Source organism: Arabidopsis lyrata (genome assembly GCF_000004255.2).
Source record: "Arabidopsis lyrata subsp. lyrata unplaced genomic scaffold ARALYscaffold_2, whole genome shotgun sequence".
Lineage (NCBI taxonomy): Eukaryota > Viridiplantae > Streptophyta > Magnoliopsida > Brassicales > Brassicaceae > Arabidopsis > Arabidopsis lyrata.
Window position 1 is genome coordinate 12,618,390 of NW_003302554.1, and position 15,715 is coordinate 12,634,104.

The 15,715-nt window shown below is 36.6% G+C and overlaps 5 protein-coding genes across 8 annotated transcripts; 2 read left to right on the plus strand and 3 right to left on the minus strand.

Moving 5' to 3' along the window:
• Window positions 1-2,608: 2,608 nt before the first annotated feature.
• Window positions 2,609-5,547, minus strand: LOC9324673. Of its 3 annotated transcripts, none has more exons than XM_021035922.1 (4): window positions 5,068-5,547; window positions 3,280-4,051; window positions 3,107-3,188; window positions 2,609-2,921 (listed from the first exon to the last, which is right to left on the minus strand). In XM_021035922.1, the coding sequence occupies exons 2-4, from the start codon at window positions 4,020-4,022 to the stop codon at window positions 2,700-2,702; spliced, it is 1,047 nt and encodes a 348-aa protein (XP_020891581.1). In that variant the 5' UTR covers window positions 4,023-4,051; window positions 5,068-5,547; the 3' UTR covers window positions 2,609-2,699. The 3 variants fall into 3 exon arrangements, with proteins under 3 accessions (XP_020891581.1, XP_020891580.1, XP_020891579.1); XM_021035921.1 differs by lacking the exon at window positions 5,068-5,547 and adding an exon at window positions 4,164-4,274; XM_021035920.1 differs by lacking the exon at window positions 5,068-5,547 and having other exon boundaries at window positions 3,280-4,598.
• A 525-nt stretch (window positions 5,548-6,072) lies between these two features.
• LOC9324674 (uncharacterized membrane protein YuiD) lies at window positions 6,073-7,565 on the minus strand. 2 transcript variants are annotated; one of them, XR_002333783.1, is made up of 6 exons: window positions 7,122-7,565; window positions 6,864-7,020; window positions 6,721-6,771; window positions 6,547-6,639; window positions 6,340-6,466; window positions 6,073-6,217 (listed from the first exon to the last, which is right to left on the minus strand). XR_002333783.1 is itself a non-coding variant. In XM_002888565.2 (5 exons), the coding sequence occupies exons 1-5, from the start codon at window positions 7,238-7,240 to the stop codon at window positions 6,395-6,397; spliced, it is 492 nt and encodes a 163-aa protein (XP_002888611.1). In that variant the 5' UTR covers window positions 7,241-7,564; the 3' UTR covers window positions 6,073-6,394. The 2 variants fall into 2 exon arrangements, 1 of the variants encoding a protein (XP_002888611.1); XM_002888565.2 differs by having other exon boundaries at window positions 6,073-6,466; window positions 7,122-7,564.
• A 913-nt stretch (window positions 7,566-8,478) lies between these two features.
• LOC9324675 (protein Iojap-related, mitochondrial) lies at window positions 8,479-10,124 on the plus strand. The gene is made up of 4 exons (XM_021035940.1): window positions 8,479-8,913; window positions 9,147-9,231; window positions 9,330-9,430; window positions 9,929-10,124. Exons 1-4 carry the CDS (start codon window positions 8,620-8,622, stop codon window positions 10,001-10,003), a joined length of 555 nt encoding a protein of 184 aa, XP_020891599.1. The 5' UTR covers window positions 8,479-8,619; the 3' UTR covers window positions 10,004-10,124.
• A 130-nt stretch (window positions 10,125-10,254) lies between these two features.
• Window positions 10,255-11,160, plus strand: LOC9323198 (putative F-box protein At1g67623). The gene has a single exon (XM_002887087.2). It carries the CDS (start codon window positions 10,274-10,276, stop codon window positions 11,018-11,020), a length of 747 nt encoding a protein of 248 aa, XP_002887133.1. The 5' UTR covers window positions 10,255-10,273; the 3' UTR covers window positions 11,021-11,160.
• A 197-nt stretch (window positions 11,161-11,357) lies between these two features.
• Window positions 11,358-15,473, minus strand: LOC9323199 (DNA polymerase alpha subunit B). The gene is made up of 15 exons (XM_021035939.1): window positions 15,192-15,473; window positions 15,030-15,105; window positions 14,703-14,837; window positions 14,158-14,608; window positions 13,990-14,069; window positions 13,658-13,733; window positions 13,386-13,565; window positions 12,815-12,919; window positions 12,627-12,722; window positions 12,448-12,540; window positions 12,307-12,345; window positions 12,155-12,196; window positions 11,936-12,063; window positions 11,734-11,860; window positions 11,358-11,646 (listed from the first exon to the last, which is right to left on the minus strand). The coding sequence occupies exons 1-15, from the start codon at window positions 15,271-15,273 to the stop codon at window positions 11,497-11,499; spliced, it is 1,860 nt and encodes a 619-aa protein (XP_020891598.1). The 5' UTR covers window positions 15,274-15,473; the 3' UTR covers window positions 11,358-11,496.
• Between the last annotated feature and the right edge of the window lie 242 nt (window positions 15,474-15,715).

Sequence of the window (15,715 nt, forward strand, 5' to 3'; positions counted from 1 at the left end):
TATATTAGATTGGCTCAGATAAACCAATGTTGAAGAATATTGTTTACATAAGTGATAAGATGCGGCTGGTTACGAACAGTTCGAGCCAATTTATCCGCTTTGATATTTGCATTTCGAGAAACTAAAGATAATGAAAATACGTCAAATTCTTCATTTTCATTATGAATCGCCTCTAAGTATATTGCAAACGCTGGCCACTCTTAATTAATATTTAAATAAACGTTAATTAATATTTATTAAATTTATACTATATATATAAAATATAACTTATGAGTTTTTATTGTGAAATTTTACCATCAAAGTGACAAAAAAATATCAATTTTGTGAAATAGCCACACCCAAAATCAAACGAATCGTCGTCACCTTGACTACAAACACTATAATAGATTATAGATGTATTGAAAGTCTATGTTGGAGAACTAGTGAAAACCTCTAGCTACAAGGTGGGATAAGTACATGGCAATGCTTATGTTGGGTAATCGTTTGATCATAAATACCCACTTACATCCAAGAATACTCGGAGCATAAGACATAGAAACCATATCTCAAGTTATGTTATGAACAAGGGAGCTTGTGTAATAGAGGTTGGTTCCATTACAGTCATTGAAGCTGCAAGATTGAGCTTTGTAACATGTTTATGAATATGATGTGTGACCATATTGTGAGTTGGTGCATGAGAGCTTATGAAGGAGACAAGGGAACAACTGAAGCAGTGAGAGGGATGTCATATGTAGTCGTTGAAGCTAGCGGAGATGAGAAAGGAGTACATATGCGAATTCTAAAGAACGAGTGATGGTCATTACAAACTATGAAAAAGTTAGATAGGCAGAAACCAGAAGACTCATATTGGAGAAGGTAAAGAGAATGGTACGATGAAGATATGGGAATCAAGAACAGATAAATGGACTCGAATTTCCACATGAAGTAGTTTTGTTGGTGAACTTTATCAAGTTTGTCAAATTGGATGTGTAGGGTGCTTTGCGATTGAAGGTAAAAGAGGGAAATCATCTAGGCTATGCTTTTTTGCTTTGATACCATTTATGTTATTACACATGATGAACCCTATAAAAAGGAAATGGGCAATTTGTAAAATATGAAAAATATATGCGAGAATCTTGTGTGAATATCAATACTAAACACCTAATTTAACAACATTCATGAATATTTAGTGTTTTAAAAAGTGTTAGACACTAAATGATGACGATTCAAGGTTAATGCTTAATCGAAACCTAAGCGATTTTAAATAGGTCTATAATATAAAGTTTTTTTTTTTGCTAAAGTCACAAAAACATATGAAAAAATACAAAATATGAAATTTCAAAAGGAACATATTGTATATAATTGATCCAAATACAATCAACTAAATTTTTTTTATCAAATAACTCAACCTAAATATTAACATCAAATCAATTCAATTTATAGCAAATAACATACGTTAACTTTGGAGTTCCGTTAACTTTCATAGTCATATAGTATTTTTTACGTTTATTTAGTCAAAATTTGAAAAAAACTATGATGAAAGCCTGAAACAAACAAAAAGTTGTAAAGTACCTAATAGGCGATTTACCAAATGTGTGTAAACCCGTTGAAGACCGATTAGGAACACCTAAACACACCTAAAAATTACCGAAAATCGGTTACAACTAAAATAACTAATTTCAATGTCCGGGAAAATGAATGCCAGGGTTTGTGGCTGCATAATGTTTAGGGACCACATAAACCGTTGTTTAGAACATTATGAATAATCATAATTTCTCAATCACGAACTTTCATCTTTTGGTCACTAATCATTTGTCTTCTCGTTCATCCCATATCGTCCGCGTTCATGACTAGCTTGGTCGAATCATTTGAGTCATCTTTCATATCCTAGACTTTTGTCTTGTTTGGCTCTTTACAAAATTTAACAATCAAAACCATACCACTTTGTAAAAAAAAAAAGTAAAAAAAAATCATCAAAATCACTATCAAGTAGTATTAACTAAATAATTACTTAACCTTGCTACCAAAAAAAAAAAGTAGTACAGTACTATTAATTTTTACTTTTCCATCATATACCTATAATTGGTTTGTTAAAAAGCCCAATACCGGTCACATCAAAGATTATGAGTTTCCCCAATGTGTTTATGTGTATAAAAAAGTTAGGGACATAGTTTTTTTTTTTTTTTTTTATAAACCCTATCGGCTATCCGATCGGTCTCGGTAGGAACGCACTGATGTGCTACATAGTGGACTGGTCCACCGTGTTAACAGTTAGGCCCTTACGAGCTACCACTCTGTCTATCCCGAGTTTGGAATGCCTTCCGACTAAATGCTAGGGGTAGTCAGACCGCCTGCATTTCTGGCTACCAGGTAAACTAATTGGGCCAAGGCCCAACTGACAGACTTCCCAAACAAATGTGTTTTTGTTTCCAGGGAAAATCAAACTCAGGTTTTAGGAGTTTCACCCTTTCCCAAAGCTTCTTCTACCACTAGACCACGGATGCTTGGGCAAGTTTTTAGTACTTAGCAATCAAAAGTGCACATAGTTGACATAGTCAAACTACTCGTGGGACCTTGATTAACAATTGAGAGTCCCTAGCTCAATTTCTTTTATCTACTTCCCCAAACAAAACCATTGAATCTTTTTTTTTTTTTTTTTTGCGTTAAATATCAGTAAATCCATACGATTACATTCTAAATAAAATAATGAGAATAGACGATTATTGACACCAACAGCGAGAGGGAAGCTTAAATGAGAAAGAAAAAGAAGAAGGCAAGTGACCACTTCTCCTTATATAATCGGCTTTCTCCGATGTCTTCACCGCCTTTTCGTTTAGTTTCGCCTCCGCGTTTGCCCTCCTCTCTTCCGCTATCCTTTTCGTCGCCGCTAGCTTCTTGGCCAGCTTCTCCTCTGCCCTTGCTTTCATCCTCTCCGCCTTCACCTACACAAACATTCACACATTTTTCTCAAGCCTTTTTGAATCCAAAACCTAATCCGAAAAGATATGAATCCAAATCCAAATCAAACCAACCTACACTACTTATTTTTTCTTAAAAAAAACGAAAAAAAACTGGATTGAAACACGTGTTGATAAGTCCTTTTCTTCAATTAGACAGAACAACTTACCTCCATTTTCTTCATCTCCATCTCTGCCTTTCTCTTCTCATGATTCTCCCAAGCTTGTATCTTCACTTCCTCTCTCTTATACCTAATTCCACAACAAAAATAAACAAAAACTCAATCTCAAACACTAATCACATTAACCATATTAAAACCAACCATCAATTAACGTTAATGACCTAGCCATGAATTTCGCACGTTCTGCTTCATCCCAAGCCATAGCTCGAGCTTCCATAGCACTCATCGCCTTCTTACTCTCCCCAAAACCATTACTCTTCTCATTAATATTACTCTCTACCCTCCTAACCTCCATCACAGTCTCCGTCACAATCCCCACCGCCTCACCGCGTTGCGAAGCCCTCACCGGTGAAGTCACGGGACTTCTCCCAACCGGCGTAGTAGCTCGCACCGGTGTAGCTGTTCTAGAAGGCTCTTGACTACCAATAGGAGTCATCTCAGTCCCCATATCTCTCACACAAACCGATCTAATCCCAGCCGTTGGATTGATACTACTATCTTTCCTCCAAACCGATTCACCACAATCAACATTCTTCGTCTCAACCTCCGGCCTTCCCGCCGCCATCTCTTCATCATCATACTCAACATACTGATCTTCTCCTTCACGTTCCCTTTGTGAAGCTGAAGCTATAAGTCTAAGATCATCAGCGTTAGAGTTTCTCGGCTGATTACTTCTAGAGTGATGACGACTACTCTTCTCACCACCTCCACCACCTCCACGAGCAAACCCTACACCAGAAAGCCATTTCTGAGCATCGTCCCATTTTGACGGTGCAGGCTTCCCCATAGTAGACCGGTGATGGTTTGGTGTCCGGTTAGAACCTTTCTGAAACTCAAAACCGTTCGATATCTCCGGTGTCGCTGGTCCTATCCATCCTTTGTTATCTTCAACACTAGATCTCATTCTTACGAAACAGAGATCTATCTAACTTCCTATAATATGGATAGATAGAGAAATGACTTAGAAGGATAATAATAATCAAAGTGAGGGAAAATAAAGATGTGGCGAAGCAATCAAAGAGTCGTCACTCTCATAGGAACCCACTTGATGATGAAGTTGAGAGATTTCAGAAATGTGACATTAATGTCCAGATGGGTTGTTGTAGAGACGAGAATGATAGTGTCTTTATAACTCTCTAATTATCACTCTGTTTTTTTTCCATCTAAATAGTATATATTGATATAGACCCACTATTTTTTGTTTTTACTTTAAATTAATGGGTTTTTTTTTTTTATAATAATGCTCAGATCTGGTTTGTGATAATAATACTGTAAAAATGTTTATTAATCATGTGTACGTGGGGAGGAAGTGACTAAGTAATCAACATTAGAATAATTAAGTGATGATAATAATGCAAATGCAATGGGAACAATCACAAAACAATTAGGAGGAATCTTGGAAGAAATAAAAAGAGTTTGGGAAAATGTTAATAATGTAGTTCCCGAGATTGGTATTTTTTTAAGATACGACTACTACAGTTGGACTACTTTTTAACGGTAACTTTAGATTAGATTTTTTTTTATAGATGAAGGTGGTTTTGTTGTAGAGATTATGACACGTGTACGGTTCAAGATCTAGGAATGAGTGGCGAGAGATGGGTTTTGTCGGTCCGGGTTAGGGTAAAAGCGGGTCCGGGTTTGACTGACAAAGTCACGTGGTCTTTGACAGGTCCCCCTATTGCTTTTGGTTTCTTATGGATTTCATTATTATTATGTACTTCCTTTAACTCGCATTTTCTATTTTTGATAAGCTTTCTAATGTGACAAAAAAAAAAAATTAAGAATAATATTAGTGTTTATTTGTTACTTATCTTCATATGTGGCGGTGGCTAAATTAGATTTTGGTTCACCTTTGGTCTTAACTAAACAACCTTAACACTTAAATAGAAAACCACTTAACAAAAACAAGAAGTAAAATTGTCCAACAATGAAAGAAGAGTAAATCAGACCAGATGGTTGTTTATGGAGGGGTCGTAGTCCTCCACACTCAGCTCATTGTTTGGCACAAGATGTGGTTGTGGTTAAGGCTATGATTGATGTTGCCGTTGGGGCGGAGTCTAAGTCTGAGGTCTCGTCGAAACTTCACCACGTCCACAAGTAGTATTTTTCCGTGAAACCCTTATAATATACATGCCGCCCCAGTATATGCATCATGACGCTTTATGTTCTTAGTCTTACATTGAACACACGGACACAACATATTTCCCCTCTCAGTGTAAGAATGTTGACTTTGTGCTAAATTTAGAATTGTGATCAACCCATCCACATACTCATCAGAAATACTGTTTTTCTCGGAATCTAATCTCTTGTTCATCCACTCTCTCTCTCTCGGACAATGCATTTAGAGTAAAAGACATTATGCTAAAAAAGAATTTGAGATGTGTTGTGATGATTTTTGGATGAGGAATTGAGAAATGTAGCTCTTTCATACATGATACCTGGGCACTGATTTTCAGTGGCTACTAACAGCTATATATATATATATATATATCCGTTAGAAAAGAAAAACCAACTATTAAATTGGCCACCGAAATTCAAAATGGCCACCGAAATTCAAATGACAACTGATTTTGCCACCGATATTCATTGGCCACACCGCCACAGATTTGGTCATAACCATTTTGGTGGCCAATCCGTGGCTAATCAATGGTTGGTGGTTTTAAAGGCCACAAAAGTGTGAATCAATGAGTAATCATGTATAGAATGTTTTAAGAATGATTAAATGATAATAAGAAGATGATAGAATGTGAATATATGCATGATTCTCCATCAAAGGTACTTAATCAGTCACCTGTTTGTTTAAATCTTATCAACGTAAAAAGCTATTGCTCCTTATACAATCACCATTCGAGGAATCATATCAGCTAGCTCGTGGCAGAGGAAACAGTAGTTAATGCCAAGAAATGTGTCGATATTAGCATTAGCTCTATAGCTATGTCGATAGAGATAGAGCATTTTAACAAAAATGAGTTTCAAAGTATATTGATCCTGCTGAATCTAAACAGATCGTGTTCACTATATTTCAAGGCACAAACTCCACTTTTTTACCACTTCATAATTCTGTATAATGACGTTTCATGTTTCCTAACAAGAACAAACCTATAATATGTTATCAATGATTAGAAGCTGAGCAGCACAAAAAAAAGGAAAGAAGAAACTAAGATCGATGAAACCCAGTTTCCAGATTACATTTGCATATCGTGGCTAATTCAACTACCTACCAGTGACTTTGACACACGATAGAGCAGAAAAGGCGAGCTTTCGCTACACCTTAAGCTACTTTGTTATCAAGATGACTAAGTACCCAACAACTGCTGTGGATATTCCAAGCATTCCACCAGCAATGACCTGATGACACCAAAAAATAGATAGTCTCAGATACTAATAACTACAATCATTCTCTGACTCAATTAGTACTACATACTTACCTGCGGAGGAGTATGACCTAGAAGTTCACGCAACGGTCTACTTTCAGCCAGAGGATGCTCTGCAGGAAGTTCATACACAATCTGATTAAGAACCTGCAAACAAAACAAACCCAAATCATTAACCAAAACACGCTTCAAACACCGAAAAAATAAAAGAAACGAAACAAATCAAACCTCAGCTTGGCGTCCAGCATGTAACCTGACACCAGTTGCATCATACATAACCTATCACACAAACAAACAAAATCCTAGCAACTTAATCACCCCCTGAAGTGATAATCAAGAAAGGTAATTAATTAACTGAGCTAAAAACATACAATGGTAGTGAGAACCAAAGCGATAGCGAAATGTGATCCACCAAAGCCTTCTTGTAAACCAACAGCTAAAGCTAAAGCTGTAACTGTTGCTGAATGTGACGAAGGCATTCCTCCAGACCCAACAAGCCGTTTCAAATCCCATCTCCTTTCTTTATACCTACACAAAAACTTACACCAAATTAAGCTTCATAAGCTTCCAAATCAAAATTCTACAAATACTCTCTGTTTCTTTAACCTAGACAGATATGAATAACGTACCAGGAGGTGAAGAATTTGATGAATTGTGCGATGGTGAAAGCTAGAAGGGATGAAATCAGAGGGAAATTTGTGAAAATTGAGATATAGTGTGACGAAGATGAAGCCACCGGTTGATCCATTGTGATGATGATCGATTGATCTTTCTTGATCGTAGGGTTTCAATCGCGTGATATGTCTTCTACAGGATAAAGAAGAAACAGAGATGACATGAAATCATAAAGCAAAACCTGTCGTTGCGTGAGTTCTCTTCTCTCTAATGGCTTCTTCTTCTTCTTCTTCTTGCTCAGTTTTTTTTTTCTCGCTTTTTCTTCGGCAACAAACAACGGCTTTTATTTAATGTTTTTTTTGTTACTAAGAAGTCTACACGATCCTATGTAGAGTATATATTCATGACAAAACAGCTGTTATCAAACTTTTTTTTCAAACATCTGAAATTGCATTTATCCGATCTTATATAATATAAATATTATCTTATAAATTCTGTTGGTTTTTTTTTGGTTAATAATGTTAAATAATTCTGTTGATAATATCCAAGGACATTCTAATATTTGTTTAGACTGATAATGTGTATAGAGCTTTTTTTTGTATAGTTTTTTTTTATCCAGGAAAAAAAGTTTAAAGTTTGAAATGGACATTAATTATATATCATGAGAAATTAGAATACTGGATATACACGTTAAATTAATTTCGATCAATCTTATGTATTGGTAGGTGATTGAGCAGATTAGCAGAATATGCTTCTCTGTTTGCAAGTTTGCTAGAGAATATGCTTTTTAGGCCACTTTGTTCTTTTAAGCCGGCGTGGATGTAAAATTTGAAGAAGTTATACAAAATTATGTATTAGAATTTAACATGGAAACAAATAAAATTCTGGAGTAGTGTTTTTTTTTTTTTTTGGAACTAGAAAAATTATAGTTTTAACGTAAAATAATTGAAGTTGCAGAATACAGATAGTTCGTTATATTTATCTCAAAAATTATTTAATTATTTGGAAAATCGAGATTGATAGAAAGAAATTGTGCAATTTATGTAGTTTTGGATAGATCTCGGCATAAAATCAGAACCGACCCAAATTCGAACCTAAGGTTTATTTTATTAGATCTTAATTTTTTTTATCCGAAAATCCGAATCCGAACTCGAAAATACCCAAATTTTTAAAAAAAAATTATTCGAAAATCCGAACCGTAACCCAATTCAAACCCGAAAATACCCAAATTTTTAAAAATTTTACTCAAAATCCGAATTTTTACCCGAAAACCCGAGAATTTTAAAATTTTACTCAAAATTTTAAAATATAACTTCATTTTTGTTAATTTAATTTCAAAATTGTTGTTTTCATTCCTAATTCGTGTAGTAAGAAAATAGTTAAAGCCGCATCACCAGCGTTGACCAAAGAGAAAAAGAAGAAAAAATCGCACCAGACCATTACCGTTCCGGTCAATCGAACTCGGGATTAGGGTTTAACCCATTCGTACCCAATTCGCCACCGCGTTAGCCAATGTTGACAGCTCTCCGATCTCGTTGTTCGTCTCTTCTTCTAGATCAATCGTGGAAGCTAGGTTTAACAACTCCCAATCGCATCTTCGCTTCCTCTCCCTCTTTTTCTTCAATCTCTGATGTCTCAGACGTTCTTACACTTCCCGAAGTTGAGAAGATACTCGCCGACGTTAAAGCTGATAACGTGACTGTGATTCCTACACATAATCACTGTTTCTGGGCTGATTTCACGGTCATCGCCACCGGAAGATCCGATTGGCACTTAAGAAACATCGCTCAAGCATTAGTCTATAGGGTACAAATTTCATCTTCCACTTTTTCAATTCATTCGTTGATTCAAATGAAATCTCGAATTCGATGCTTGAGTCCTGAATCACCATTTTTTTTGTGTTAAGATGTTCAACTGTTGATTTAAAGATGGATAATGAGTAGGTGTTTTGTGTTACAGTGAATTTGAACACTAAGCTGATAGAGTGATCTCTTTGGTTTCTTATATCCTCTGTGCTTTGTGTTCACTCACACTCACAGGCCAAGCAAAAGCAGAAAGGAGCTAAACATGTAATGCTACCTTCTGTGCAAGGGTACAATAGCAAGTGGATTGTCATTGACTACGGTTCGTGTTTCATGCCGCTACGTTTCGTATCTACAAGTCTTGGTTTTCGTTTTTGAATTGTGGTGGCTGTAATTAGCTTTTTTTCTGGATATGTGTAGGAAAGTTTGTAGTCCATGCACTTGATGAGAAAGCCAGGGGTTATTTCAATTTGGAAAGTCTTTGGTCTGCTGAATCATCTGCTACTGATACTTCAGATCAGGTAAACGATTCACATTTTCTTGAACGCCTTATATATAGGTTTTGTATGGCTGATTAGTGGTTACTGCTAATTTTGTGTAATCGTGAATAAAAGCTGAAACTTTTAGCTCGGGTTTGTGTCTTTACATCATCTAGAGATCGTATTAGGAAGTATGTCTATTACGGAGATAAGGGGTTTAATTATGTTATGTCTTCTTGATAGTAGAGTGTTATGAGGATACGACAAGGACTGTCTCTCGAGTATTTGATTCATTGATTTGAACCTAGCCAGTTATTAGATATCATCTCCGCGATATGTGACTACATGCTTCTCTTGCTACTGGGTAATCTCTGTTAGGATTGATTTACATTTATCTCCTGATCTCTAGAAGCTCTTTACAATGGGGGCATTTTTCTGTTTTTGTTTTACCTTCTCATCGATTCATTAATAAAACAATTCAGTAATCTACAAAACCTAATGTCTTTTATTGATTCCAATGGAACCTCTTTGTTGTTGCAGGATCTCCAAAACGCTTTTGTAAAGGTCCGACCGAAGAACAATTCGAAAAGGAAACCGGCTAAAGTGAGTTCTTGATCATGTACGATGAACATACAATTTGTCATAAACTTCTCGAGTCTCTCGGGTATAAATCCTAGACCGGTTAAGAATAGGATTTTAAAGCCATTAATGTATTTGTTTCCTTTAATTTTTAACTTATCTACCTATTTTTTTCCTTTTTAAATATGGAAGAGGATTTATTTGTCCGCCTAAAAAAAAGGAAACGAATTTAGCCCTCTATATAAATAATAAAATTGGCAAATTGGAAACATACACTCTTGATTCTCGACACACTTGAATCTCAACATGGTATCCTCCTTTTCGCCTTCGTCTTCTTCTATTAGGAGGAAGTCTAAAAAAACAAGAATTTGTCTCGATTCTTTACCAGAAGATCTTCTTGTGGAGATTTCTTCATGCACCGGAGCTTCTTCCTTGTCAGCGGTTCGTAATCTCAGAGTAGTTTCGAAATCGTTTCGACGTATCTGTGATGAACGATACGTTTTCTACCGACTTTCCCTCAAAGAAATCGATTATCCCCCTTGGCATCAGAACAGTGAATATTTCTTCGAGAGATGTCGCAATAGTGGAAACCCCGAAGCGTTGTATCGCAAAGGATTCATGAACTACTTTCGAGATAATCTTAAACACGAAGGACTCAAATATTTAGCTGAAGCTGCGGAAAAAGGAAACAGAGAAGCAAATTATGTCTACGGGTTGATTCTAATCTGTCTTGGAGACAAAACAAAACAAAAGGGTTTGAAGATCTTGTCTTCTGTTATAAAGCCGTTGATGTCAACTACAATGGAGGAGCTGGTGGAACTTCGATACAAGATTAAAAAGATTAGAGACAGCGTTTTGTGGCCTAACAACCCGGTGATGGAACGACTCAAAACAGTGTACGTTCGAGAGAAGTGCGAGTGCGATTGTAAAACCAGGATGTTACTAGTAAGGAATCATGGTTGGCATCGATACGGTGATGACACCGACATGAATATTTCTTCTGCTTGTGAGTTTTGTCTGTTGCATCACGAAGTTGAGCTTTTCTTAAGATGATTTAGTAGTAATATCAATGGATGTATTAAATTAAATTTAACTAAATTGTAATTTTGCGTTTTTACTTTTATATACGTCTTGGATACATTCATGATTCATACGACGAAGAGTAATGGTATCCAATAGACCAATACTCCAGTGCTATTAATTATACATTCGTAAAACAGAGCTTCTTTCGAATATAAATCTCAATCACTAAAAATAATTCTGAAATCGTACAAAAGTAAATAAGTTTTGGTTTTATTACCACAGAAACTTTCCTTTTGAGGCAAAAAACCTAAAATTGTGAGAATACAAGTTGAGTTTCTTTTGGCATCTTCTTTGAGAAATCTAGTCAGTCAATTTTGATGGGGGAGATTTACTATACATCTGCAGATTACATTTGCATATAACCGTAGCATGAAAAGTGAGAGGAATAAAAGGTTTCTCTTATATATGAAATTAGCAGAGTTGGCTAAACGTTGCGGGTTCTGTTTTTAAATAGAGATGATGGAAGCGCGCATCGATTCTGGACCGCCTTTGTAGGTAAGCTCAACAAAAGTACCTGCACCTTCTCCTTTCGCAAGTCTTCCCGGGTTTACACATACACACTTGGCTGCATTTTCCTCTTCGCCAAGGGATAAAATCTTCACAACATTCAGGAAAATATTCAGTAATTCTTCTTTTGGCTTCTAGCTTCTGAATTTGACACCACTATTAACATACTGACTCACCTTCACAAAGTACCTCATGTCTGATGGAAGTAGAAGAATATCCGGGATTGATAATATCTGTAGCGCCTTAGGAGCGAGTGAGGAATCATAAGGGAGGCTCTCAGGTGGTGGATACAGAGGATAGAAGCTGTTTCATAAGAATCCAATTTTTGAGTATTTGGTAGCTGAGAATATAGTTGGATCTAGTAAACGCAAAAGTTACCTTCGCTGACGGAGGAGATGGCTAGCGAGTCTGGACATGCGATCAGTGGGGACTCCACTTGGATTTTTTGACATCTCCTCCCCACTCAGCTGTTTTAGTACATCCACCGTGCAGCAACCTACCTTCACCTGAGAATACGCGGTTAATATTTTATGTTGCAAGGACTTGGGAGAATATGGCTTCTCAGAAGAGAATTTTTACAGAGATTTTATTTGTTACCTGGTTTGCCTCAAAGGTCCCCGGGTTTGACAGACTGGTCATCTGTAATGTATGAGGAGAAAGAGACAAGAATACAGTAAATAGATATATCCACCTGTGCACAGAGAGTTGAGTGATGAAATGGAGACTTGTTAATAAGAAGAATCAAATACCTGATGTTCGAGATCAGGTATGTGAATGTCGAAAGGAGGCTGCAAACACAAGGGGAAACTTATCGCATCATAATAGAGAAGAGGAATGTGTAAAAGCTAGAAGAGAGATTTTAAGAGAAAAAAAAGAAAAGAAAAGAGCACCTGTGGGAATATGAAATCATGGTTAGCATCACGGATGGATGGCACCAGAACCACTCTTACTTCTGAACCCATGAATTCCACGTAATCTCGCAACTGAGAAACTCAAAAAACATCAATATCTTTGTTTATTCCAAAATCAGTCAGTATTTAGTACCATCTATTTGTCCTATTTTCTGTACCTTCCTGAGGACTTCCACTTGGAATATCTCACTAAAGGTGGCATCAACAGCTCCTTTCTTAATCTCTGGATGCTCAGAATCCACAAATGGTCCAAGCTGAGTTTGGAAATAAAGCGTAAGTGACCCCAAGACACAATCACACAAGAGACAATATCTATAGAATGTGTGAATGCATTCTAGTTACTCACCAGCACGAGTAACTGTGGTGGCTTTCTTTTTGCATAGGATAGTAGCTCATTCAGTGGCTCAAACAGCAAGTTGTCTGATGTGGTGAATGGTCCGGACGCAATTATCTGTCAATGTAAAGACCTTTAAGCATCATTTTGAAACCCAAATTAGAAAATTATGATGCTAGGTGATTCTAAACAAACCACCCTTGTGCTTGGTAATGACTAATGACAACTTAATAGCTATGCCAAAAAAACAGAACAGATACATATACATTCATTTCAAATATCATCATAAAAGAAAAGGGGAACACAACATACAAATTTTTTCTCGCAATATCGAAGTCAGTAACTAAAGGAGCTCCAGTCTAAGTTACCAGACCTAGCTAAGCAAAACAGTTTTTTAATCTCTAAAATTCTCGACATTCTGCAGTTGTCTCATCTCAACATTATGATTATGTGTGTTAGTGTGTATAATATGTACTAGAAAGAAATGTGCCAGAATCATTAAAAAAAATCAATGGGTTCCTTGACGATACTAAAAAAATAAATACTAGTAGAGCTCCCTTGACATGAAGGAGTGCATACTTACAAATGAAACCTCTGATCTTTCACAGGATTCTTCTGTAGGAACTAAGACCTCCTGATCCAAGTTTTGCCTCTTAGCAGGAGGTAGATCCACGTCAACAGCACGTATTAAAGGAACTGAATCTAGCAGCTTAGATGCAGTGAGATAATGTCCACTAGGATTCTGTCCCTCAATGCCAACTATCTGCATCAAATTCAGACCACTTCCACATGAATATTATGAGTCTTCTGTGGAAAAAAACACAAAATCTAATGTTGTTAGCTTTAAGCTATCACCTGGCCAGGAAAAATGGAGAACTGGTCTAGTCTGTTTAAATCCAGTGGAACACGCTGTCCTGAAGTACGCTCAGCACTGCGATCATCGAATTTGTTGGCATTAGGATAGGGAAACTCTGGATATTTGGAACTGAGAATTTATGTTTAAAAGACAGTTATGCCAATAACTAACTATAAATGTATATATCTATGTGGTACCACAATGTATTAAGTCATTCTAGTATCCAAATTTTTAAAAAGCTTATGCATCTGAATATGAAACTTTTGATAACACAGGATTCATAATCCTTCACGATAACATACAAAAACAAGTGAAGCCATAGTTGAGTTACCTGCTCTGCAATAGAACGGACTTGTCATTCAAATGCCCCTCTCCATCACAGCAAATCATTCCCACAGCAAATATACTTCTCTGAAGCAATCAGTAGCACATTTTAAGCAATTCTATACCCCAATGTTAACTTATTTTACACCAAAGTAGTATGTACGACTAATGCTACCTGTGAAGCAACAGCTGGATCCACTTGTTCCTCATATAATCCTGAGGCAGCAAACGCATCTGCGTGCCTTACAATCCGATTCTCGAGTACATTAAACCTGTCCTCAGTTCTGTCATACATGAACCTGCAACCTGGTTCAGGGCCTGAGCCATTGACTTCTAGAGAACACCGCTGGCTGGTTTGAACTCTCTTAATAATATCATCCTCACTGTTTTCTATCTCATTGCTGTTTCCATTCTCTGCAGGAGCCACATTACCAACGTTAAACTTCACCACAAACTTTTCGATTCGTGACCCAAAAGGTGTCACGTGTCCAACTGACTTCCCAGTAGAGTAACCGTAATCTCTTGATCTGCTTATCGAATCAAACGGATCAGGATGTAACCGCTGAGACTCGTTTGTAGGAGTAGTAACAATCTCTTCCGTATCTTCTTGCACACCATCCAAAAGCCTGGTTCAAAAAAAAACAAATCTCTACATCTTCAAAAACAAGCCTGGTTAAAGATGATGCAAAGTAAGAAGAAACATGGTAAAAAAACACTTACATATCTACATCTCTATTCGAGTAAAGATGCAGACCAGCTTCTTCCGCTCTCATAATAGATTCTTTCTGTTCGTTCTGAAGATGAAGTACAAACCCATCCATCTCATCTTTCTTAACAGTTTGATCAAGAAGTTGTCTGTTGCATCCAACCAAACACAATGGAAAAAAAACAAACTCAATTCTCTTCTCCACCAATAGCATCACTAACACAACCACTCTAAACATGAAATTGGTCAATATTTAAACCTCAATACAATCTCAATGGGAAACAAAAGCACTGAATTTTACTATTGGGCGTTAAAAAGAGTGGAGAAAATGTGATTTTTACCGATTGAGATGATAAAGTTCCCAACTTGAAACGAGATCAGAAGGATTGAGACTGTAGTTTATGCAGAGAGTAACACCTAAGAAACCAAATGTCGTCAGATAAAAAAAAAGTTACAGGATTTGGGCAGAGAGATATTAGATTAGGGGATAGTGTTTCGCTTACATCGCTTAAGAATATCGTCTTCTTCGACAAGAGTAAAGCCGCTTCTTTTGAATTCATTCTTTATTTCCTCATCTGTAGCCATCGCTCTTTCAACTTCACTCTCCCTCTCTGCGTAGAGATGTTTTGTTAACTTATGGCGACTGGAGAAGACGAAGGGAAGTGATGGCGGGAAAATGTGTGATTTAGGGCGGGATGTTGTCTAATGCCTTTTTCTAACCTTCTTATTCAATGGACCCGAGTTTTAAATGGGCCTTCAATTTTGAACCCAGAAACAAATGGGCCTTGAGTATGTTAAACGTTAAAGGAGTCAACGGTCTAGAATATCCGACTCAACAGAAACTAACCGTTGATAACGGTCTAAGCGTTAATATTGTTTGACTTTTTATAATAAAGTTTTTGTAGGTGCATGAGATTTATAATATGTTTACTAGACATAAATAGTGGATGCTCGAATTGATTTTAAAATAATATATATATTTTGGATAATACAGTATATCAAATTTAATAAAAATAAACAAACCCTT